General features: G+C 38.2%; 2 protein-coding genes across 4 annotated transcripts in view; one reads left to right on the forward strand and one right to left on the reverse strand.

Moving 5' to 3' along the window:
* Positions 1–7,696, reverse strand: part of LOC309484221 (uncharacterized protein) — a 45,111-nt gene extending 37,415 nt beyond the window's left edge. For both annotated transcript variants that reach the window (XR_014200737.1, XM_082150513.1), the window contains exons 1-2: positions 7,525–7,696; positions 439–577 (exon numbers count right to left, since the gene is read on the reverse strand). Coding sequence is in view for 1 of the 2 variants with exons in the window: in XM_082150513.1 (XP_082006639.1) it covers positions 439–542 (104 nt within the window). In the remaining variant the exon portion in view is untranslated. The remainder of the gene's footprint in view (positions 1–438; positions 578–7,524) is intronic.
* Positions 7,697–7,848: 152 nt separating this feature from the next.
* On the forward strand, positions 7,849–12,221 carry irx1a (iroquois homeobox 1a). 2 transcript variants are annotated; one of them, XM_082150405.1, is made up of 4 exons: positions 7,851–8,277; positions 9,633–10,629; positions 11,017–11,089; positions 11,864–12,221. In XM_082150405.1, the coding sequence occupies exons 1-4, from the start codon at positions 8,041–8,043 to the stop codon at positions 11,919–11,921; spliced, it is 1,365 nt and encodes a 454-aa protein (XP_082006531.1). In that variant the 5' UTR covers positions 7,851–8,040; the 3' UTR covers positions 11,922–12,221. The 2 variants fall into 2 exon arrangements, with proteins under 2 accessions (XP_082006532.1, XP_082006531.1); XM_082150406.1 differs by lacking the exon at positions 11,017–11,089 and having other exon boundaries at positions 7,849–8,277.
* Positions 12,222–27,103: the final 14,882 nt, after the last annotated feature.

Raw genomic sequence — 27,103 nt, forward strand, 5'->3', positions numbered from 1 at the left:
CTCACACAAAGACAAGGGGGAGGGGAGCACAGAAGCGGGAGGAGGAGCGGGGGCCGCCGGGGCCAGTGGGGCTAAAATAAAATTGTTCAATTACTGAGCAAACACTATTTTTCTTACTTTAACAAGAGATTTCATGGTGTGCTCCGCGAGTCGCCGGCCCAGCTGAGTATCTCTAATGCCGGCATTACCCGTCTCCAATCAGCTGGGCCCTTGAAATGGACTTGCTATTGGACCTCATTGTTTAGATGGCTTTTTTCAGCTGGGATCAATGCCGCCTTTACGTGGAGCTGATACAAAACCGGGGATGCAACCTGCCACCCCCTCGGGCAGCACCTCCAGAACCCCGGACTCTCGGCCAGAGAGCGTTCAGGCCTGAACGAAAGTGACACGTCGCGCTCCCGCTCGCAGAATGAAGGAACAAGCTCTGCCAGGACGTACCTGCCAGCCCCTTCTGTGCCCTCACGCTCTGTAACCTTGTACGTGGCGAGCCGCTTCGTAGATGCTGACAGTTCAATGAGGCACGCTGACTTAGTCCAGTGCATCCCTTTGTGTTTGAAGGTGAATGAGTAATCTTGAGCTGAAAGAAATCCATACGTTTGTTTAACATGCCTTATAGGACTCGGAGACACATGTTAGCAGCTCACTGGTTATTAGATGCTTGATCGTAACAGTTCACGGGTCTGCAGTAACGTCACAAAGGACCTGGAGATCTAAAGATATGACAACACTGATAACTGCATGATTTTGAAAACATATTAAAACTGATCATGTGAAGACATACTAATGTGAGGTTGTTTTGTATAAATTACACACAGCAGTGAAACGTGTATGGATGTCTGTGATAAGAAGAGGATACATTTACATTTATTTAAATATTTATCAGGCACTTTAATCAAAAGCAACTTACAAGTGAGGAACACAACAAGCTATTCATCTTAAGGAAGCAATAACACAAGAAATGCCAGCAATCCAAAGTTTTTTTTCTTTTTTTTTCTCAGCATTAAATAAAGCGAACAATAAATAAATATAGGCAAACGTATATTTAGTGCAAGTTTATTTCATTTAAAACATTATTTATTTCATTAAAGGAGATTAAGACATAAAATATCAATGTCAAACTTAAAAGTGTAACTCTCCTTCAAATTCTGTCCCAATATAACATGATATCAAAGTCTGCATACACACAAATCATAATTTGCTTGCTCTATATGATTTTGTGTGTGTGTGCGTGTGTGCGTGTGTGTGTGCGTGTGTGCGTGCGTGTGTGCGTGTGTGCGTGTGTGCGTGCGTGTGTGCGTGTGTGCGTGTGTGTGTGTGTGTGTGTGTGTGTGTGTGTGTATTATATGAGTGTACATAGTTTGGGGGGCTTGGCGTGTGTGTGTGTGTGTGTGTGTGTGTGTGTGTGTGTGTGTGTGTGTGCGTGCGTGCGTGCGTGCGTGCGTGCGTGCGTGCGTGCGTGCGTGCGTGCGTGCGTGCGTGCGTGTGTGTGTGTGTGTGTGTATTATATGAGTGTACATAGTTTGGGGGGCTTGGCGTGTGTGTGTGTGTGTGTGTGTGTGTGTGTGTGTGTGTGTGTGTGTGTGTGTGTGTGTGTGTGTGTGTGTGTGTGAGAGAGAGAGAGAGAGAGAGAGAGAGAGAGAGAGAGAGTGTGTGTGTGTGCGTATGTGTGTTCTGAGTGTACATGGGTGAGGGAACTTGGAGTGTGTGTGTGTGTGTGTGAGAGAGAGAGAGAGAGAGAGAGAGTGTGTGTGTGCGTATGTGTGTTCTATGAGTGTACATGGGTGAGGGAACTTGGTGTGTGTGTGTGTGTGTGTGTGTGTGTGTGTGTGTGTGTGTGTGTGTGTGTGTGTGTGTGTGTGTGTGTGTGTGTGTTATGAGTGTACATGGGTTGGGGAGCTTGAATAAATATCCTAAGGGAAATTTGTGCAACATTCACTCAAATGAATTGATTATACAAGTGTTAAAGCAAAATAATCTCTGCAAAACCTCCATTCAAATACAAAACTGTTTACGTAATAATCATTTTTAATCATCATTTTCATTAAGTTTTCAACAGAAGTTGACAGTAAAAAGGTGGCCTAGTTCTGCTCTTGCTCACACATTTCAGCGTTGACGTCGTTGTCGAGGTGTTCGTTTGGATTAAGTGACGTGCTTGAGATTTAAACACAGGCCACCTGAAGTCTTTTATCAGCCTGCAATCTGTGGTGAGAGGAGGCCTCCATTTAACAAACCATTACAACTGAGAGAGCCATAAAAGACTAATGCACATAAACACAGCCATTCTGTCTATTAATTACCTCTGGCCCTGTGGCAATGAGGGTACTTAACCTCCACTAGATCACATGGTGATATGTTTTCCTTAGAAAAGAGCCAAAACAATTAACATCCCCTCTCACATTTCTCTGCCTCTCTTTTTCTCTCAGTAGCCAATCACATCAGAGAGGTGACCCTCCCGCTAATCAGCATTGACAATGCCCTTTGGGATGGACAGCACCCCGGCCAGCCTTTGATATGTGAGCATGCTGGGGTGGCTGGGAGTAGGTTTTGTTGCCGTTCCTAAAACCCTGTGAGTGTTTCAAGGGGTGCGGGATCCAGTGAGAAAGACACTGATTAACCCACACACACAGCCACATACCATTCCACGTGACTTTGTTCAGATAACTTTGTGTTTGCATTTTTTTAACCTGATTTCTATATAAACACAAACCTAAAACAAAAGTTTTATCTAAAAAAAAGCTACTGTGCTACTTTCATCTCACACACACACGCACACATAAATTTGGTAAGTTGGTAAATTCACAATGGAAGATGCAAATTCAAAAGCCTAGTTCAGCAAAACAGTAATGATGAAAACAAATAAATTCATAAAATAACAAAAAAATGGGTCACACTTTATTTTAAGGTGTCTTTGTTACACTGTAATTATACATTTAAGTACTGAGTAATATTAATAAACTACATGTACTTACTAAATGGTTAGGATTAGGGTTTGGTTTAGGGTTAGTTACATGTAATTGTGCATAATTCATAGTTATTACTAAATGAACTGCATGTAACATATGCAACAATAACACTACAAAATAAAGTATTACCCAAAAATGTAACAAACATACAAATTACCAAAACATTTTGGTGCACCAACAGATATTGTAATCCCACAAATGTATATTTACATACAAAAAAAGTGACAACTTGTATGATAAATACATAAAATATAATAAATAAATATAAATGTGGCTACATGCCCCAATCTGACATTTTTGTGTTATTTTATGTTGTATTAAGATGATAATGATGATACTCATATTATGATACTAACATTCTCAAACATTATTTAGGACCAGCTTAAAAAACTGCTTTTTTTTTCTTTCTTTTTTTTTTTCTTTTTTTTTGATCTTTCAGAGATCAAAAAAAAAAAAAAGATTTAAAAACATTAATCGTATTTTAGAATGTGCAGTCACCTGATATATTTGCATTTGTTTTCGTTTTAATGTGTCAAAAATATAATATTGTCGTCTAATCAAAATAAAAGAAAAAATAGAACAGGAAAATGAATCAAGTGATCAAGCACAGAAAAAAATCAAGTCACAGGAAAATGTAACAATTATCTACTTTGGACCCAAATTTGCGATGGAGTGGAAAGTTTGTAGGCAAGTGCCAAACTAGCAGATGCCCAGTAGTGTAGGAGATTCACTGCCAAGGTGTCGCTACAACGAGGTAAAATCTCGTTCCATATGCTGTGCTGTCAGCCACACACACTGCACTCTGGCCTTATGACACTTCCACACACGTCTTTTATTAGCCTGAAATTCCCTCTTTCCGTACCTGGGTGTGGTACAAGCATTCCTATCAAATTCCTAGTGCAGGACTCTAATAAGGCATTTAACTGCTCTCTGGTTTATTGCAGTGTTGGGGGAGATTTGGAGTTATTGGATAAATGTTATTTGTGGGCTGGGAACGAACGGCACATTGTGATGGTTGGTGGTAACTGCTTTCTTCCGAATTTAGCTGGAGTAGATTTCAGCACATATAATTTGTTAATCTCTCCTGGGCGAGAGGGGCATACCAGAGATGTTTAACCTCATGTCAACTTGCCGAAGACAGAGGAGGACAATAGGGGACAATCATGTGTGGTCCAGCAGAGCTCTGACTCAGACGCTGACGTGATAAACTTCCCAACATTGATAATCTCAACACATTCCCAAAACTGCTGAAGGACCATTTTCATTAGATATGATTCCACCCTTGATAGAAGTTCACTGGAACATTTCAAAATGGATCCAGTTATAGGTTTAACACATTCTTCACACAAAAAATAAAAATAATAAAAAATTAAAATAGAGATTAGAGTTTTTTTGTAAAACATGCATATTTTTATTCATGAGGAAAATTTGTATGGCCACATATTAAATTGAGATATGTCAAGCTGAAAAAAAAAAAAAAAGTTATATCATTCATGTCCCAGTCATGCAGTGATTATTCTTCTGAATTACTCTGCCGTAATTCGTCACAAGCTGGGATGCAAACAGTGGATCATGGGTCTGTTCAGTCTGTCCACTTGCAACGTTTCTCCCGAAAACCCTAAATATCAAATGCTAGGTTGGTGCTGAAACTCTGTGTAAAAGCTTGATTTGACCACTGCTGACTCAAGTCTGGCTCTGGTCATCTTCGAGTCCAGAGGGGATTTACTCAGTAACCATGGTTGGGAGAGATGTCCTGGTTCCCTTTAATAGCATTAAGGGTTCAAACCGTTAGGGCTGTAATCTAGAGAGAGAAGAGACTCCAGCGCATGCCTTTGATCTCATTGCTTTTGGCTGTTTAAAGTTGACAGTTTAGTTGAATGCTTTCGTTTGTGCTACATGAGTTTCACAGTGTTGTAAGAATTGCCCTACACCTGTACTTAAAGAATGTACATTGACATGCTTGAGAAACGCATTGATTTTTGAGTTCTATGAAATCCAAACACGAACAGAAGTCTGCACTGCAAGATCTGTCTCATGAAGCTGGCATGCAGATGACAGAAATGCTCTGAAAGGAAATAAATAGTGTTTTTTCGGGAGAATCCATTCGTGCATTAATGGAAAAGGAAGATTGGAGAAGAAAGCATGGACAGACAGCAGTTGTTATGTTATAATGACACTTAGACAGAAGCGGAGTCACTGTACAGAAAACCTGAAATCTTTCAGATTCTGAATATAAAATAGCATGTGAAACCCCACCATGAAAATGTGTGCATGCCTCTTGTTGTTGTTTTGAAATGGTTGAAAAGTCTAAAAATGTTATTTTTTTCCCTGTCAAAAAAAAAAAACCTCAACCTTTGAAATATGCAGAATTCACCCACTGTAATCACTGTTCTAAGCTAAGGTTTATTATATGAAAGAGGAAGAGCAGAAAAATGAGAGCTTGCTTAAGGGCATAGTGTATTTTCCATAATTTATAGATGCGTGTATACATGCATGCCTATCATTGCATATAGTATAATTTTCACATTGCACATATATATATATAGAGAGAGAAATATATATTAGAAACACACACACACACACAAAAAGATATACCGTATATTAAGACAAGTTTCTAAGAAAATTATATTTATGTAATTTATTTTTAAATAAATCCTCTTAAACAGAGGAGAACATCCAGTGAAGTTGCATTGGTCTCTTGCTGTTGCAGGGAAAGTGATAATGGGACTTTAACAAGCCCCATAAATCAGTTAAGTGTGAACACGCTTTATTGCCCATAGATTACACGTGCCATTGTTTGACGAGGGTCAAACTTCAACCCCTTTACAATTTATTTCCCCCATTTATCCGAAAAAGGAAATTTGAGATTCTCACCTCCAAAAAAAAAAAAAAAAACTGTTTCAAATAACTGAGCATTCATGTCTACGAAATGCATTTTGCAGTAAATAAATTACGTGTAACCTTACATCCAAAGTATTCCTTGTTTTGTATGTTAATTAAATAACATTTAAAAAGAACCTTAAATGTTTCAATAAAAAGCGAGTAACTGAGCACCCCCTAACTTTTTCTTTCCTCTACCACATTTCTCAAGATTGAATGTCCTTTCTTAACGTCTCTGTCTTCGTCGTTTAGAGATATTTTCTGTCATATCTGCATGATCTTCTGCTGTGCGCGTTTCCAGCGGGTTATCGCCAGTGCCATTCCTCCTTCTGTCTGATGTGTTCCTCAGATTGGCATCAGTGCCCTCAGATATTTTCAACAGATCCTCCACTCGCGGCCATCTGGGGCAGATCACAATCACTGGCTTCATCTGAGCCGTTAAACTAATAAATCCACTATATCCTTTCAACGAGCACAACTTTAGAAGCGCTTGAGCAGCGACCTCATGACAGAGCGAGTCCCGGACCCTGGACCCGAGGAGCGAATCAAGAGCCCGAGCACAGCCGGACTCGGTTCGGATACATCAAAAATGTCTCGACTGAATTAAAATAATAAAACATGGAAATTCCATTTACAAGTTTCGTTTAGTTTAGAATGATAGAATATAGTAATCAAACAGTAAAGAAAAGTTTAACATGTAAAAGAAAAAAAATTATAATAATTCGAAAATCACATTTTGTAGAGAAGTCTACATTTTCTCCCGTTTCTGAAGAATATCAATACGTCACATGTTTATTATATGATGCCTATATTAAGCAAAAACAGATGAGCTGCAAGTTCATTATATTTAGATGGGGCATTTTGGTAAAGATGTGGTTGGATTAGTGAGATCATTGTTATCGCACACACATTAAAATCATAAACTGTTAGACCACATGCGATCCCTTTATCTGTCACGACTATTATTAGTGGTATTAATAGTTTTGGGGGGGTTAGCTAAATGGCGCTTGTGTGCATGTTAATGAAGTGCTCACGATTATTCACGACATCACCTCGTTCAGTATTTAACAATGAAACATAAATACAAAGTCCCCAACGCCCCCACCCCCGTGTGTATGCTTGTAAGTGCCTCTGGGTTATAAGTGTGTGTGTGTGTGTGTGTGTGTGTGAGAGAGAGAGAGAGAGAGAGAGAGAGAGAGAGAGAGAGAGAGAGAGAGAGAGAGAGAGAGAGAGAGAGAGAGAGAGAGAGAGAGGGAGAGAGAGGAAAGAAATGGAAAAGAAAAACGTGCTATAATGTTTTAAACTAATTGACACACATTTACTGCACCGATTGCAAATATCGAGAACAAATAATTTTACCAAAGAAAAATAAGTTCCTAAGCTGTGGTCGCGCATACATATAGAAAGTCCATGCATTAGAAACTGTATATTTACAGTACCAAAAAAGAATAAAGGAGATAAAAAAATCAAAAAAATCATGAGGTTTAGAGTATGGAAATGCATATCTTTAATTATTTAAGCTCACTCAAACAAAACAATAAAGCCAGTGCTCATTTGAATAATTCAATTCAGAGTTGTTGTTTTTTTGCCAAATGTGTAAAATCCTGTACACAATTTTAGCAATCACTCACTTAAAAAAAAAAGCACCTTCAAAAGAATACAGTTGTTTGATCGTCAATACCTTATGAAGATCAGTGTCATCGCGAGTGTTGCTTTAATTCTCCAGTGTTTATAAGAATTATGAGCCATTCAAAATAAGTTCCGCGTGCCTATCAGTTCATTTCCCCAGTGCTGGGCAGCTGTAAAATCGCGTAGACAGGTTGTCACACTACAGTGAATGGATTCTAATGCTAAACATTTAACATACAATCCTCCAAACAGTGCAAAAGTGGCCCTGGCCAATGCACTAACCACATGCGCCAACGAGGAGGAGCCTGGGACGCCAATCAAAGCATCAACTTCAAATTGTATCTGAGAGATCAGCCCAGGACCTAGGGGCAGAGACATCAGTTGGAGCTCAATTGTTGATCTGATCACATCCGACGGACTTGCCGCAAAAGAGAAGCTGAGATTTAAAGACGAACATTTCCCATTCTCATTCGGTCCTGCTTGAGAGAGAGAGAGAAACTCTTTCACTTCTTGCTTTGGTGGGCTATTTGTTTTTTGCCTTGTTTTGGCTTCCGACGTGGCGAGGGAGATGTCTTTCCCCCAGCTGGGTTACCCGCAGTATTTGAGTGCCTCCCAGGCGGTGTACGGAGGCGATCGCCCGGGAGTGTTAACTCCGTCGTCCCGCGGAGGGAGCGCAGAGATCGGGGGAAGCGCGTCCGCGGCGGCCGCTGCGGTGTCCTCGGTGTTGGGCATGTACCCGTACGCACACAACTACAGCGCCTTTCTGCCTTACACCAGCGCCGATTTGGCTCTTTTCTCCCAAATGGTAAGAAAAGCACATGTGCATTCTATAAAGCTGACTGATTTTTATTTATTTTTTTCTCAGCATTTTATTGCTTTTAATCTGCGAGTGTTGATTGCCAACATTTTTTTTCTGGGATTGCCGCACAAGCGAGGTTAACGCAGCGGAAGCTTGCAGTGTGCATGGGAAGTTTCTCACAGCTTTTAACATTTATAATAGTCTGTTAGAATTGAATTGCAGATTTGGCACTCACAAAATTTAAAATACCTTTCCGACCGCCATTTTAAAATAAAAGTTTGTCGGCCGGCTCGGTGTTTGAGTTGAAGAATTGTTGTGCGGGTGTTAAATAATAATAGCACGAATCATGAAATTTCCAAATTGCTATATTTAAAACATGCTATAATTGTTATTCAGCTGAATTTACATTTAATAAATAATTTAAGTTGTTTAGATCGAGAACTTTGCGGTTCGCGTTGGAAACAATGTAACATGAATTATTGTTTTAAACGTCCTTCTGGCTCAGAAACTACTTTACAGTTCACTACGTCATGTCTTCGTGACTTATAGTAAATTATAAATATGAATGATAATAAAAGTGACAAAAAGAGTTGTTTTGACTAATGAAATGTGATAGGCCACTTCTCAAAAGCGGAATCTCGTTGCATTTCCGAAAAAAGAGAGATATTGAAAGTTGCATATTAATCAGTTGTGTCTTTAACTAAACTCTAACAAATAATTACAAATTGTGTCCACATTATGTGCATGAATCTCTTGTGCAAGGAAAATCAATTAAAATGATATAAAACGCATTTAAATCTTACAAAATACTTTCCCTAACGCTTTTCTTCGATTAATAAGAAACACTGCAGTGTATAATTGTGTCGTGTCATATAACTCTATATGAATAATAGGCTAATAATAACATTGGTAATAGGTTGAGGCCTGTACATTACGAGCGAACCTTAAATTAAATACATGCTGAATTGTACACACATCGGATTCGAAGTAATGTGGCCGTGTTCTTTTCCAGAATGCCATTAATATAGGTAATATTTAGTATATTTTTCAATTTGTGTGTAATCATGTGGCCTAGCTTTTTATATAGCAATGTTGGTCAAAGGTCAAAACAAATATTAGTTTATGAAAGGTCGGGGGGAAAACATTATTGCAAAAACTAAACTCGCAAGATTTCTGGAGAGGTCAGATTAATAAAGAAATGATTGATAGTCTACATTTGCAACAATTTGGATAAAAGTGAAATTTCGAAATGGAATTTTGAAAGCGTGATCCAGAATGATTTTGCGCGCTTTTTTGTGTGTATGAAATGCAATGTAACTGATGTATTGTTTGTTTTTTTCCTCTTGTCAACCTCATTGTAGGGATCTCAGTATGATTTAAAAGACAGCCCTGGCGTTCACCCTGCGAGCTTTGCTGCCCACACGAGCCCTGCCTTCTATCCCTACGGCCAGTTCCAGTATGGAGACCCTTCCAGGCCTAAAAACGCCACACGGGAGAGTACCAGCACTCTGAAGGCCTGGCTCAACGAGCACAGGAAAAACCCCTATCCCACCAAAGGCGAGAAGATCATGCTGGCCATCATCACCAAGATGACCCTCACACAAGTGTCCACCTGGTTCGCCAACGCCAGAAGGAGACTCAAGAAGGAGAACAAGGTGACATGGGGCGCCAGAAGTAAAGAAGACGAAGATGGCAATATTATATTTGGGAGCGATACCGAGGGGGACGCCGAAAAGAACGAAGATGAAGAGGAAATAGATTTGGAGAGCATAGATATCGACAAGATCGACGACAACGACGGAGATCAAAGCAACGAGGAGGATGAGGAAAAACGCGGGGAGCTCGAGAGCTTGCGGGAGAAACGGCGCGCGCTTGCGCTGGAGGCTCACGAGGCCTTCGAGAAATCCAAATCAAACGTCATTTCTGCCGGCAAAGAGCCGTCTGACGGAAACAACAACAACAACAACACCAGGGTTCTGTCGCCGGGCCGACAGGGAGGTTTTCAAGTTCCGGTTAGCAATAAGCCCAAAATATGGTCGTTAGCAGAAACCGCAACCAGTCCAGATAGCTCGCAAAAACCTACGTCACCCTCTGTTCCCGCCACTCCCGCGGGCACACACCCGGCCTTCCTGCCCAGCCACGGACTGTACACGTGCCAGATTGGGAAGTTCCACAACTGGACAAATGGCGCGTTTCTGGGCCAAAACTCCCTCCTGAACGTCCGATCTTTCTTGGGCGTCAATCAGCATCATCATAATCATAATCATCCTGTTCACTCACAGCAGCAGCAGCAGGCCTCGACCCTGGCAGCCGCGAACAGTGACAAGGCGCCAGAGGACCTCAGTCCAAAACACATAGGTATGCACAAATCACAACAGGCCTGTGTATGCACAAATGTGGCAGTGCCATTTTAAATGTTGCTATTTTCATTTTTATTTGTATTATTAGGCCTATTGTTATTGTAGTTGTTGTTGTGTTTTTTGCTTTTGTTACCCTCAATATATATATATATATATATATATATATATATATATATATATATATATATATATATATATATATATATGTGTGTGTGTGTGTGTGTGTGTGTGTGTGTGTGTGTGTGTGTGTATAAGACATAGGCTAATAAAATTACATAATAAAATAATAACAATTGCATAGATAAAAACAAATCTGTACAATAATGCTGCGGTTTTATTTCCAATCAATCTAATGCCAACGTTTTGTTTTGTTTTTAATTCTTAGATCGTGAAAATGTCCTCAGAAATGAATCACCCACGCAACCTTTAAAGTCATCGTTTCGTCCTCTTCACGACAGGTAAATTTGTATTATGTGCTTATTATTATTATTATTATTATTATTATTATTATTATTATTATTATTATTATAAGTAGTATTAGTAGGCCATCGTTATACCAGATGAAACGCATGCAACAGCGAACGGTTGTTTTTAAAACTGCTTATCGGGAAAGACTCTTGGGATACAGATTTCCTAACAGACAGACAGAGAGAAATCTGCGCTTAGCGCTTATAATAAATAGTTGTGCTTTTCCCGGTGACAAAAGGCCACGAATCCCCCTCCCCACACACACACACTCTATGCCTCTCTGGAGAATAACTACTTATCAAGTCACCGGGGTTGTGTGCCTTTCCTAAAGACCCTTGGGGAAAGTGAACCTCGGGGGAGCAGTGATGCTGAAAACTTGCCCCTTTTAAGTGCCACAATTTTAACAGAACCGTTTGTTTTGTTTTTTTGTTTTTTTTTGGACTTGACTTATATTTTATTAGTTGCGCCAGTGGATTTTTTGGTAAATATCAGGATTGTATTAAAAGTCTCTATTTTAGACCGAAACAGGCTGCTTTTCCAAAATTTCATGTGAAATAATTCATTGCGCGATAACGCTTTGAAAGCACAAACAACCAAGGCTCTAATGCGACGTATTGACACACTACTGATCTGTTATCATATAATTAATTGTTTTATTATAACGTTCAGGAAATTAGCGGTTTAAATGTGTGGCTAACAGTGAAATGCCTCGATGTTTTTAAGGAAAGTATATCACAATTCTGTCTGTGTGTCTGTGTTCACAGCCCAAGAAACCAGCAGGAATCAACACAGAGGGTCCTAACAGCTCTCTCTTCCGCTTGATCAAGACATTTGCCCCGCAAAAAGGACTGATGGCACTCATAATGGGACAATGAAAACGAAATCAATTCAGCATAGCATCCAGTTACTCTAAAACAAATGTCCGAGTTTGATTAGCACCCGGTGGAGATGTATATAATGACACCTGTGATCCCTTCCTTACCGTGGGACATTGGTAGGCTTATTTTGTCTTTATGTGTTGGTGTTTTCCTTTAAGGTGACCCACATTTGTAAATAGTGAGTTGACGGAGTTTGTCCAGATCATATATTTTGTCTAATAAACTAAATGAAATTATAGACAAATGCAAAGAGGGTTTTTTTGTGTTTTGGTTTGTTTTCTGAAGGGTTAAATGTTTTAGTGACGTTACGTTTCATTATTTATTTTTTTCATTTTATTATTTTTATTAATAAATCCATCATAATATAATTGAATTATTAATAATCTAAAATTATAATAACGAATGCTCTTAAAAGCGGGGAAAAGCTGTCGGTTATTTAGATGCATGAGGCCCAAAATGGATCTGGAAATATTTTGCGGGAGTGTTCAGATTCAATTGTTAAATGGAGCTGCTGCAAATGCATTGAGGTGCTAATAAGAGACCAGATGGCTGCTGGCGGCGGAAAATGGACCGAAGCAGCTGGGAATATCATTAAGTAATAATGTGGGAACGCCCTGTGCAAACAAAATCAAATGGTTAAAATCTAATCTGTCAGAGGAAGAAGAAAAAAAAAAAGAAAAAAAAAGAAAGAAAAAAAAAACTCGATACGATAATAAATTATTAATGTGTTGAGGAGAGTGACATTCAGTACAGAGGGAGTGTGGATTGAGGCCTCTCTGCGTCATCAGCATGAGACACTACCGCTCATATTGTTTACAATTTATAAACTAATAATTACAATTTGTTTCACAATATTACAGTTTTAAACCGTGGCCAAATAGTATAACAATTGACAGACATGAATTGTTTGGAAGCGAAATTCAATTTTCAAGTTCAACAATTCAGACATATATACAATTAATCAAGAAAATACAAACGTTCAAATTGTGACTTCAAAAACTACACAAAAAAAAAAAAAAAAATGTTAATATAGAATGATGTGGCATTGTCTGTTTATATAGCTTACATATTTACATTAAACTTGCCCTCTGGTTTTCTTGTTCCATTTAAAACTATATTTATTATTATTATTATTATTATTATTATTATTATTAGTTCAATTAGACAAGTACAATGCAAAAAGTACAAGACAAATACAAGGCATTTTGGTACAGTTCAGAGTATGTAAAGCAAAAAAATGATAACAACATCAACTAAGATACAAATTGAACGTATGTAAAAATAATAAAAATAATAATAATAATAATATATATATATATATATATATATATATATATATATATATATATATATATATATATATATATATATATAAATATATGGATAAAAGGTGCTATATAATATTAGGATAGTTACATGAATTTGTATTTAATTTTATTGTTTTTATAAGCTTTTTGTTTTGTGATCTCGTGTTTGAAAGAGTTTCACAGTAGATTGTGAGATCAATATTATAAAACTCTATTGATGCAGGAAACCAGAATTTGCCGAATTGCAAATAAATGAAAGCTTGCAGCGACCTCTATAGATCGGTAGAGTCATTACAGCACGATTACATGGGAAAAGACAGGAGAAATCAGGAAATCACTGAAATTTTTTTTTTTTTTTCATGAAACTACAGACATTTCAGATGAGAAAATAATCGAATATACTTTGAATGTACCTTTTTGAAATACTGAATACAGAAATGATATCTAACATTGTATTCCAATAACATTAGTAGATCAAATCAAGGGCCACGTTTGCGTAGTCTATTGTTTGGACTAAAACGATCAAAGTGTTTTGCTTTTACATTTCAGTAGTCGAGTAAAAAATATAGTAAAAAGCTCCAAAAATAATGAAAAGACTGAATTTAAATATTCAGTGAGGATTTTATGTGATAGAAATAGGCTCAGATATAGCCTCCTCAGATATGCTTTGTAAGATTTATTTGTATTTATTTTTCAATTTTTTTAAATAGGCCTATATTATTTTAATGTATTTGTTTATTTATTTATTTTTATTCTTTTTAGTTATATTAGTAACATTAAACAACCAAAAATATAAACGAAAAGGTCAATAATATAGGCCGGTCATGTTTTAAGTTTATTCTCGGCATTATTTAGAAGTGAACAAATAAATCGCAACAGTGCATATTATTATTATTATTATTATTTTTATTTTCGCTGTACTAACAGTTTTGAACGAATCCCGCCTTAACCGAATTTTAAGAAATAAATTAGTAGCCTAATTCTGTTCGGCACTGCATAGAAAATGTTAACAAGAAACGACCTTAAACGAATTATAATTGTATGCTAGCAATAATAATAATAATAATAATCATTATTATTATTATTATTATTAGGCTATTATTATGATGATTATTATTATAGTAATAAAAACGTGTCCCTTGATAAACAGAGGTCAAGTCAGGGCAGGTGTGCGCATTTCAGCTCTCTCCTCGTTATTTCGTCTTCATCTCCTTTGGCGCGCTTGTTGTGGTTGAGATGAAATAACCTCCCGGTGTTTCATTTATATCTTTTGTCCTGTACTAGCATGGGGTTAGTGCTGGAGGCCATCGGGGTGGGATTCGCTAATGCACACGTAATTACTCATTCTGTACTTGATGTACAGTCAATTGTCTAACGAGAAATAAACGGGACTGGAACCCATAATTACTCTGACACTTCAGCTACTGTCACATGCCGCCCCGAGCTATAAATGACAGCCAAAAAACGACGTAACAGAATAAAGGGAAATGCAAGTGTGGGAGGGATAGAAATAAAGATGAGACAGGGGTTAAAAAAAAAAAAAAAATCACGATAATCGTTTAAATTATTATCATAATCTTATACGAAAGACATGGAAAATGATGTGTGATGTGTGTGACAAAACAAATCTGATGAAGGAAATAAATGCCATCCAAAAAGGAATAATAAATAATGCAACTACTATAGGCACATAAACTGTTGCTCCCACATAGTAGGAGTGATTCTCTCCCATGATGCTTATGTCTCTGTCACAGTGTAAAAGAGAGAGGAAAGTTTATCACTGTCTTGTCTTTTTGGCAGAAACAGGTCATTCATGCACCCCCCGCCCCTTCATGCCCCCCTCCGAACCGCCCCACGGTGTTGTCTTTTTGAAGATGCCGCCAGTATCTCTGAAGAACTAATCCATTTATCTAGTTTCATGAGTGCACTGGGTGAATACCTTCAACAATGGTCGGGCCCTGCTGGGAACTGCAAGTCGGGGAGTCCAGTAGTCACACACATCCACACTTGCCATACACCATGTTATGGTTTGACTACTTTGCTGTTCCTTGTTTCCAAAACAACAATAGAGGTTGAATTGAACGAATACTTTGGTCATCGTCTTTTCATCCCAGGAGCGATGGGTTGCTGTAGAACATGCCACCGGATGAGGCAGGGCCCCTGGTTCCACAGAGAGAGAGAGAGAGAGAGGGGGGGAGAGAGAGAGAGAGAGAGAGAGAGAGAGAGAGGGAGGGAGGCTCTCACGGTACTCGCACAAATAACAAGGGACAACTGCTAGTATTATATATAAGGGCTGTGCAATGATTAATCCCAATTAATCACATCCAAAATAAATGTTTGTGTTTTTTATAATATATGTGACCCTGGACCACAAAACCAATTACAGTCACAAAGGTATTTTTATTTTATTTATTGAGATCTATACATCATCTGAAAGCTGAATAAATAATTTATTTATTGATGTTTACTTGTTTATCAACTGTACATGTTTATCAGCTTTCCATTGATGTATGGTTTGTTAGAATAGGACAATATTTAGCCGAGATACAACTATTTGAAAATCTGGAATCTGTGGGTGCAAAAAAATCTAAACATTGAGAAAATCGCCTTTAAAGTTGTCCATTTATGTTCACAATTGTGCAGCATTTACTCACAAAAACATATTTTTTATATATTTACGGTAGGAAAATTACAAAATATCTTCATGGATCATGATCTTTACTTAATATCCTAAAGATTTTTGACATAAAGGAAAAATTTATAATTTTGACCCATACAATGTATTGTTGGCTATTGCCACAAATATACCCGTGTGACTTGTGACTGGTTTTGTGGTCCAGGGTCACATATATGTGTACTGTGTATAATTATTTTGTATTTATAAATACACACAGATGCATGTACGGTATATATTTAAGAAAAAATGTGTTATTTATACATACAATATTTCTATTTATATATAAAATAAATTATTATTATGATAAATAATTTATTATAAATGTTTAATATATATATATATATATATATATATATATATATATATATATATATATATATATATATATATATATATTAATACATGCAAATATTTCTTATATTTATATATACAAAATAATTTTACACAGTAGCCTACAAACACATATTATGTAAGCACAAACTTTTATTTTGGATGCGATTAGGTTCTGTTGCACAGCCCAAATATATATATATATATATATATATATATATATATATATATATATATAATTATTATTAAGAAAAATATTAAGAAAAAATAAATAAATGCAGTCAGATTTCTTGGCATTCCATGATAAAATTCCATAAAAATCGGTTCTAGTAGTTCAAGATAAATTGTGGGTATAAACCTTTAATGCATTGCACTACATTTAATGCAATTATTATTATATATATATATATATATATATATTTGTATTTAAAAACAGGAGTATAATCATCCTCGATCCCATTCACATCCATTTCTATAACAGAGGCAGACAATTCATAATTTTCCTCAGACAGTTACAATTCATTTAATTTATGTTGTCATAAACAAAAACCTAATAACATATCATATAAAATGATGAGGGTCAAAGGTCATCACTCATGTAACCTTACACCTTGAATGGTTACAAATCGTTTGCTAAAGTTATTTTTCGACATCCTGGCAATATTTAAAATGGATTATCTTGGATGGATTTGAACATTTGGGTTTTAAAACTGTAACACAAATCAATCAAACAATCACTCAACTATAGTAGCAAAGATGTTACGCAGGCATTTGTATTTTGGAGTGCTTGCTATATGCACATTTCCCGGTGACCAGTCCTCCAAAGCCTAACACACACCGAGAACGGACTGTCTGACCCTTCCCCGAGGCTGCTATTGTCTTGTGCTGCTCCTAATAAACAGCAGACAGCCGTTACAGAGCTTTATCCCTCCGCATGAAAATTTCCACCGAGGGATAATAAAGTCAGACTTTCCTGCGCTCCTTTCTGATGTGATGCCATTGTGGGTTTGGGTTAATTCCAGAGGTCTGTACAAAGAGAAATGTATGTATGTGAAGTGTCACCCAGCAGCTGGGGCCTGGCTCAGTTATTCCCCCTCCACACATGTGCGCGGCAGAAGCTGATATCAGATCAGTTCCTCTAATCTGCATCGCGGCCGATGTCAATTTTTATTTTTTTTCTCGAACTCGCCGTGGCAAATCAGGATATAAACCCCCCAGTTAGCAGACTGGTGAGTTATCGGACGAGTGATGACTGCCGGGGGTTTGAAGCCGCGTGAGCAGCCATAGATGATGAATTAGTTTGATGTAGCAGATCAAACACTGATATGGTTGAGTATACATTACAGAATGTGGACACAGTTGTGTCGAACCAGTTCCTTATTTCTGTTTGGCTCCGTGACCTGGAGGTGTTTGATGTTGCCAAACCCTTACACCTGGCAAAAGAGTCGTTAGCATTCAGGGTGTGATCGTACTGTACGGCTCATCCTCGGAAACATCACAACACCAAAACAAACTTCTTAAGATCCAGAGACAATTCTAATGAAGCTAAGGTGATAATTCATAACATTCTCACTCAACACTCGCACATCAAGAGCCCAACCTAAACTAATGTCAGCACGTAGCTAAACAATCACGTTGCCTTGAGTATATAGAGCCGGGTGTTAAAATCCCATTCATTTACTCCACAGGGGAACAGATTTTTAATAATATTTTACAAAGACCTACTGTGAGCTATGAGGTAGCGTATCAGTTTTTTTTAGCCATCATGGGTTACACTTTATTTTGAAATTCACTTTATTAACTATAAGTAACTTTCTCATTAGAGTATTAGTAGACTGTTAGTATACAGTGAGGTATTAGGGGTTCGGGTTAGTAGAATAAGTTGATATGAAGTTGCAAAGTTACTTATAGTTAGTAGAATGTTTAAAGTGGACCATCGAAATAAAGTGTTACTTAATCTTGTTTAACAGCATAGTTCCTGGTGGAAAAACTATGTTACCCATAATTTCGCCAAAATATCCACCAATCGTGACAAGCAAACTGCATCTAAGAACTCTTTACTCCCATGAAGCACGTTGAATGACGTAGAGTCAGTTTCCCTAGGCTCTCAAACTGTTTAAATATTGTATAAGTTTTTAATTTGCAATGCTGCATGGGATTGTAGTTCTTGCCTTAAATAAATCAGTTGAGTTCAGTTTTTTGGACTGATTTTCAAATGTTTTTTTGCTTCAAAATCAACATTTGTAATGTCATGGTTCTCCTTGTAGCTGGTTGGTTTGGTTCACGGCTTAAACCACTGAAGACTTTTTTATTTTATTTTCGAAGCCAAGACTGCTGAAAAAGTGGGCCGTTGCACTCTATTTGCTTTTCTTCACCTCTTGATTTCAGAAATGAATCAAGTCAAGCATTACAACAACTATGTACATTTCTTTCTAAATTCTTAACCTGTAAGTGTCAAACTTAGACGTTTTCACTCTAGACATGAATGACTTCTCAAATCATGTGTTTTGTTGAGGACAGGTGTTACTTTAATAAGTGACACACTGTTTTTGCCTGCTGGATCATAAAGCAAGTGAAAAAACCCCAAAGATGCACATTGAAGGACCCAAGCCATTTCTACAGACCCTAGCAACTGCATAGCAAGAAGCTAAAAACTACTTAGAACACCTTTGCAACCACATAGCATTACCTTGGCACCTCACTTTAACACGCTAACATCATAACACTGAGTTTGTTTGCTATGGCAAGCACCGCTGGTTGAAATATTTCACCACTGACAGCAAAAATGCAACTGAAATAGATCCCAGATGAATAATGCTAATCACCGTTGCAACCCTCAAAGCCAAAACGCAAGATTGACTTTATAGTTCATCCCCACGATTGACATCGCCAGATCAGATGCACGCAACGTCCTACATATTTCTGGAGAGCACTCACATCAAAGTTTCAAAAATATATAGTCTTATCCTGAGGAAATGCCATCTTGGTTTCACTGGGATCTGGTGGCCACATCTGCCACCAATATTGTCCAGCATGTGATCAACTCTCCTTGCCTTTCTTTATCCGTCTCTTTTTCGTCTTACTATCTCTTCTGCACCAATAATAGCTGAGAAGTCACTTAGTGTGAGTCATATTGTGCGGCAGATAGAAGAAGATTTACGCGTACACTGACACGAATGCCACTAATGTCAGAGATTTGCTGAGAATGAGGAAATGATCAGATGTATATCTCAGTACCCTGGCAACAATAAACTGCGAGGTTTGGGAAAGAAAGCGATGGATGGGTGGGGGTGATGGTTTAATAAACAGTAAGACATTACTTTGAACGGTAAGCCGGGGTATGATTCTAAAACAGCCTGCAGAAGATAAAGGACACGACACAATAAGTCAACCTATTGTTACTTCTTTTTACATTCCGTGTAAAGCAGCTGCCGGGACAGTGTTGAGCTGAGGGAATTATAAAAGAACATCTTGACACCGATCACCTCCAATAACACTATTATGTGAAAAACAAACCATGCATCATCACGACTGTAAAACGCTGAGATGGATTTTCACGGATCTGCATTCATCACTCTTATCAAGCGAGAATGCGTCTATCCATATTTTCTTTCTCAACCCGTAAGTGGGCATAATATAGATTAATTTGAGTTTCCTTTTTCATTGTCAGGATATATTTTGAGTCATTTTTGTTTCTGCATGCTGTGTAATCTATTCATACATCCAGAACTAGTAGCATCATAGACCTCGACTTATTGATTGATTGATTGATTGATTGATTGATTCCACTTTATTTCAGTAGTCCACTTTAGACATTAACTATAAGTAACTTTGCAACTACATGTCAACTGATTCTCATTAGAGTATTAGTAGACTGTTAGTGGACTCTTAGGTTATGGTTAGGTGTTAGGGTTTGGATTAGGAGAAGAAGTTGACTTACAGTTGCCAAGTTTCTTATAGTCTGTTGGGGACCATCAAAATTAAGGGCGTTTTTCCACTGGGTTCGTTTGCTGCGGTCCGAACCCGAGTGCGCTCGTTCCCGGCGCCCCCCGCAGCGTTGGTCTGGTTTCACACTCAATTAGTTGTATCGAACCCAGGTGCGTTTGCAGTGATCTTACGTCATCGCAAACGCAATCAAACAATGATATCGACAGTGATACGCATGCGCGGGATACTATACTTCCTGAACAAGCGCGCACCCGAGTCCGTGTTGCTTGCACATTAACGCGAACCGCACCACGGTTCGGGAGCAACCGAGCTCAGACCACCTCCTCCAGGTAGTCTCGGGTTCGGTACTCTAGTGCGCACCCGGGTCCGATGACAGCGTTCACATTAGCGATTTTTCATGCGAACCGTGCCCTGGTCCGCACTAAACTGCCAGTGTGAAAGCGCCCTAAGAGTTAGCAGATATTAAGTATACAATCTACTAATACTCTAATGGGAGTTTGTTGACATGTGGTTGTAAAGTTACTTATAGTTATTAGAATGTCTAAAGTGGACTATCGAAATAAAGTGTTACCGATTGATTGTTTGTTTGATTGATTGATTGTGAGGGGAACCTAGCAGTCTTGTAGATATTTAAACGTACAGTATGGGATTTTTTCTCCACTAGGGGTCGCTAACCTATTTACAATAACAAAGGCGTAGATTGATGACGCAACATTTGCTATGAATTATGGATTTTGTCGTCAACGTCAAGCCGACCGATCTAATAATGTATATGGATTACTGAATACATCGATGCTTTTATCATGACTGTGATATGAAGCAGTTTGGGATTGCTAAGAGACAGCTATCAGCTCCAAACGCGATGCGAGTCCCGCGGATATAAAAGGAATATGGACATTTCATTCTACCGAACTACACGCAGAATTACTACTCACAGGTCAGTTTATTAGACAAATTAAACTTGAGAGGTAACGCAGCGCTGTTTCACTTGGTCTAACATTACACTATCACTCTAAACTGCATTTGAATGTGTTGAAATGTATGTGTTAACGTTAGTTTGTCTGTATGAGACTAGCAGTAAGCTAGCTAGATCAACATTAGAATAACATACAGATCATATTCTAACATTTTATCATTGTTGAACTATATAACCTTGATTAGTTTTATGTAAATGTGCTCACCTGTTTAATAAAGTACATGTAGGAGTTGTCGAAGTCTCGGACGTGGAGCTCTCGTTTATATAGTGTCCATGGGAGCTCTCGACATCTCGAAAACACCGCGCTGATATTGATTCTCTGTTTAGTTCTCCTTTTTTATCCAAAGTCTGCTTGCCATGGTCCATAATGTTTGAACGAAACAACAACAGCGTGCAAATAGACATTGCGAACTACACAGTTGTCCGCGTCAGTTTGGTTACTATCAGAGGGCTCTGGTTCATAGCTCTGGTTGCCATGGCAGCACGAGCGGAAACCAGAGACAACACGGATATGACGGCATTGACGGCGACAAAACGGAAATAAAGACATGGTCCGTGTCTTCGAATTAAAATATTAATTTCTCTGGATTTAGAAGTTAATTGGAACTGTCGGGATAATGTAAATACACAACTTTAAAAAATATATAACATAGATATAGTGATTTTTTATATTTTTAAATAAAAAAAAAAACATATTGTGCCTTTAAGTCCAACAGTATGCAAATGAAAGGGAACATATCATGTTCAAATTTCTTTATATAGCAATTTGAGTTTTGAAAGATATGAGACACTGGATAAATGAACACATTTTCAGTGTAAAGCAAATGATCTAAAGGCCCTGTTTTCTTTTTTTTACCAATACTAATGAAGATACTTAAAGGTGAAGTGTTTAATCATGAAAGATATATATTTTTTGGAAGTAGGAAAGGTCATGTTCTCCCCTTTTGTCCATCACCGGTGTACGTTTGACCGTGTTTTAAACAGAAAAAAAAATTAAAAATGAAAAAGAAAGGTTGTCCGTCCACGCCCAGATCATGAGACTCTCTTTCCCAGAGATCTCCATCAAGAGTCAGTGGGCCGCCACACTGAAATCTGTGTAGAGCGCTGCTCCTTTTAACTAAGATTAGTACAGTTCTGATGCAGCGAAGCCTTTAAAATATGTATCAAAGCTGTTGAAATGCCAGCAGTTGGTGTGTGGCAGGCAGGGGAGCGAAGGATTGGATGAAGAAGTCAACCCAACTTCCAAGTCTTCCCAGCAGGCCATTCCAGCCTGTTGTGTTCAGGCCCGACATCAATATCAGCCACTTCTCACTCAAAAAAAAAAAAAAAAAAAAAGAGGGTTGGGGATGGGGGGGTCCGGAGCCACTATCTTCCATCCTTTTCCGCATTGTAAGGTCTGCCACATTGATTGCTTACCCTCCATCTCTCCTCAGGAAGCACTGCTGAGAAATCTTTAGGAGCTCCTTCACCCATCAGCAATGCTTAAGAACCTGCCAGTTTAACAGCTGTGTGTGGATCGGCCCGCAATGAAAAAAGGCAAGTGAAAGTGTGTGGCTCACTCCGTAGCGGGAGCCTTTTTTTTCCGGCTGGTGCTGACGGTGTTAATTGGCTGGCTCTGAAGTGCGCTATACCTGCCCTCGCCTAATCCCAGCACGGCTGGGGAAAGCAAACGTTTATCCAGCACCCTCCCCGTTTCTGCAATTCACTCCGACTGCTGCCCTCTCTGACCTTGTGAAGAAAATACAGGCCTGTTCCGATTGAGTATCAGCCAGAGTCTTCTGTTGTGTTACAGAATAAAAGCACCCAACCCCCCAATCCCTTCACCCCCGTCCTCCTCCTCCTCTCTTTCTCCTCTGCTAATGTAGTTTCTGCCTTAGTGTGACAGAGAACGGGAGGATGTGATTTCCTCTGTGCTCTGTTTTGACTTAGCATCAAGGTGGATTGTGGGTAAAGCTGTCAGTGTTTACCAGTCCCTCTGAGTAATTAAACACTGTACTGGGTCACAGAGAGTTCCTCAAAATCGGTGGAGAATTTTGGTCAAATTTGTTCATGGTGTGTAAAAATGAGGACATGACACAGAACCTGTCCATATTGACATCTGCCTGATGTATGCCAAAATAATGTGCACTTTAATAGGACGAATGGCACAAATGGCCTTTGACTTAACAATTAGATTGACAATACAATATATAGGAAAAGCGGATCAGCCTATTGTTACTGTGCACATATATGTGGTTAGTTGCAGTTTAAGACCCACATTTATATGACATTCAATTAATACTGATTCTGCATAATTATTGTTATAAAAGTGATGATACTTGAAAATAAATGTGTTAAATATTTTGTAAGCATATTGCATAGTAGCCTAGTGATTGGAGTCAATTGTTTTATTTGTGATAATGCAATGAAACATGCCTGATTGCAGACATAATTTTTTACCATGCTGAAATTATGAACACGTGCAACAAAATATTAGGTTTTAGTCAGTGTATGCATTTCCTGGTGAGCTTTTTGTTTTTATATGCATTTTCTTTTTTTGAATAGTAAAATAAAACCTGTAGCTGTAGTTTGCCTTTTTATTGCCAAATAATTGTGTCAGATAAATACCTTAACTAAATCAAGTGTTATGTTCTTCCCTCATATTTAAAATATTTAAAATATATATATATTTTCCTCTTGTTTTGATGGTTTAATTGAAATTGTCTGCTCATTAAAAGCAAATGTAATGCATCAGGGTACAAATGGTAATGTTAACTTATTCTCAGCCAAAGTTTTTAATCATTTTCACAAAACTTTCATGGCCCCCAGATAGTTTGTTGTATGAATATCTGAAGACACAATATATCAAAACAAAGGACAGAGCATCTGCTTTTAAACAACAACTAAAAAACAACTTTTATCCATTGTTTCTGCTTCTTCTTCTTTACCTGTTTTTAGATCTGGAGTTTCTGTCCTATTTCAGAAGATGCATAATCTTATTTTCACCGCATAACAGTGAAAACATGGATTGCTGGAAAAACTTGTTAAAAACCAAATTTTATAGCACAAACCTTGATTTAACCTTTTTTCAAAGCTTGACAAACCTAGTGGTGGAACAAAGTATTGCAGCACATGCATAAAAAAATAACTCTTTGGTATAATTGTGCAAATGCTGACAAACAAAGCTTTAGTTCAGCACAAAATTTGTTAAACTGCAGAAGCGCCACAAAAACACAAAGCGATTGCTGTACAAATGCAGAGCTATACACCACACAGTAGTACAATCGATGGAGTGGACCCAGTCGCACAGGGTGGGACACGACAGTCAGGGAATCAGGCAGCGCGACAGGCCACAAACCTGTCCGTGAACCCTTCCACTCAGCAAATTCTCCTTCTATGACAAATTGATTTATTATGAGTACATCCCATCCAGCAATTACTGCACACACTGCACACATGAAAGCCCCATAAAAGCAAACCATCAGCACATACCAGCGGATGACATGTTCAGCCAGAGATAGCTGATGTGGAATGTAGACAATATCAGGAGGGGGAAAGACAAGGGGACTGGAGTGGGATGAGCCAAGCATAAGGTCTCCAGATGAGACCTGGTTAACCACAATCTGCAGAGAAGAGACACACACCCTGCTGTCCTCTGGGTGCCTTCTTTGTCCACTCCAAAACAACTGTAAACATTAGTTCTGAAAAACCCTCAGCAGCCTGTAACGATTACGGCGCTACCAAAGGCGTTGCACGGGCCATTATCAGAGCACACTGTTTGGTTTGTAGGAGGATTTTTTGGAGCAACGCTTCTCAACTGTAATCTCATCAAAAGTTTGAACAGGAGTTCGGTAAGGAACGGCCTTGTTTCATTCAGAGGTTTAGCTAACCGTCTGCTGCAAACGGCCACATACAGAAACTCATTCTTCGTCTCATTCGGTTGCTTTAAGAATTCAGAAAATATAGCAAATCTTCATGGAAAGTATACTGTATTATATGTAAATGACAGAAAGTGGCTCTGTCATGTAATTAAGGGTAAAGAAAAGCTCATAAATAAGTTCAGCTGGATATGAAGCATTAATTAAATAATGATTATTAGAATAATAATAAATAATAGCATAATATAAAACTGACGTGGTCTGAAAATATCAATATTTTAAAATATCAAAAGTCAATGCATTAATATACAAGCATGCTGGAGATATGTAATTGCAAAAAACAAACGCATTGCTTTGTTCTTTATGTTAATTCACTAAATCTGATACACACATATAAGATGCTTTTAATTATGTTGGGCTATAGAGGACTGACATCCAGTTATCTTTAAAATCATGGGCTACTAAACCATCCCTCATTACAGCAGACGCACAATTAAAGTGCCCCATTATGCTTTTTCAAATATTACCTTTCATGTAGTGTGTAATAGAGCTGTTTGTGAATGTAAAATGTCTGCAATGTTTTAAAGATCAAAGTACACGGCAAATAAAAGTATTGTCTCCTAAAAGGAAGAAAGGTAACACTTTAGAATACTGTTCCTTCCTTAATTAAAAACTAAACAGGAACAAATGTGTAACACACTATTAACATTCTAGTAACTACTTTTAACTAACAAGGAACTCTGATTAACGAATTAGTGAGTAATAGTGCTCAGTTGAATGTGGTAGTTCACTATTAGCTGATCAATAACTACTTTTGACTTAATCGACTACTGAAAAACTGAATCCAGTTGTCAGCAATTCCTGTCTCACTTCCTGTTATATAATTACCTACTTAACAATGTAACGAATTTGCATAAAGCCAGCCTATGGTCTTCACTGGCTGCCGTGAACGACGCCTACTTTGCCCCTCCCTCAAACACTGTTGTAGCTGAGGCCTGGAAGAGTTCGGTTCGTGTTGTCGACGTGCTGCGAATCCACTTTGATGCACTTCCAAAGGACACCGTCGTTACTGTTCATATTCATACCTTCGGCGCTAAAATTCAGATACGGTAATTTACGTTTCGTTTCTGACATGCGCTAGACCAATCATAACAGACTGAGTCTTCTGACCAATCAGAGCAGAGTAGGCTCTTAGAAAGGAGGGGTTTAAGAGACTGAATCTTCAAACAAACAGTGTTCAGACTGATGTGCCAATGTATATTGTGAGAAAATGTAAGTGTGTTTGACCTTAGATGCATGTAAACCTATAGGAGGAGCCTTTAAAACAGCATAATTGGGGCACTTTAAAAACACAAATGGTAACACTGATTGAAATGCAACACATCCTGTATTCATTTCTAGGGGGAAATGAGGAGAACTGTGATTGTGACAGCAGATCTGTAATTTTTTTTACTGTAAATAAACTTCTTTTTCTTTTTTTACTGGAAAAAGCTTTCTAAGACCTTTCTTCCAAATATTGGCATAATTCGAACACTGCCATAAAGTTTACATTCTGCAGGCCTCGCTTTTAAAACGTGCTCTGGGAAACGCAGCACATGTCGCCGCAACAACGTCCCGCATCCATCTCTCAAAGAATATTTGAATTAGTTTGAAGTCTAATTTGTTTTAGCCGCATATCAGTTCCACAATTGATTAACTCTTTCTCCCAAACAAGGCTGGACAGGCTTGGTTTCATGCGCACATGCTGGCCAACATCAGTTGAGAGAAGCCATGCCTCTACGTAATGACCCAACAGCAGACCTCTGGGGAGAGACACGGCAAACTCTGGGTAAATACACAAGTCTTTTCAACAAGGCGTGTGATTTAAACGCTCACATACTACCTCTAAATGTGTCAGAAATGGGAAACCCTAGATTTATTTTTCTTTCGGCCCCCTTGTGGTTTGTAGCCTTTCTCCATTCCTTCTGTTATAAATTGGAGAATCACTCCAACGGGTTAGGTAATCCTTTTTACTGCTCAACTAGCCTGTGA

This window comes from Leuciscus leuciscus (genome assembly GCF_965113295.1).
Source record: "Leuciscus leuciscus genome assembly, chromosome: 20".
Lineage (NCBI taxonomy): Eukaryota > Metazoa > Chordata > Actinopteri > Cypriniformes > Leuciscidae > Leuciscus > Leuciscus leuciscus.

What these genes read in the sequence shown, in the direction of transcription:
- irx1a (XM_082150405.1), top strand. Translation starts at nt 8,041, where the DNA reads ATGTCTTTCCCCCAGCTGGGTTACCCGCAGTATTTGAGTGCCTCCCAG. An exon ending in TGGCTCTTTTCTCCCAAATG is followed by an intron (nt 8,278 to 9,632) that starts GTAAGAAAAGCA and finishes ACCTCATTGTAG; the next exon opens with GGATCTCAGTATGATTTAAA. An exon ending in CCTCAGTCCAAAACACATAG is followed by an intron (nt 10,630 to 11,016) that starts GTATGCACAAAT and finishes TTTAATTCTTAG; the next exon opens with ATCGTGAAAATGTCCTCAGA.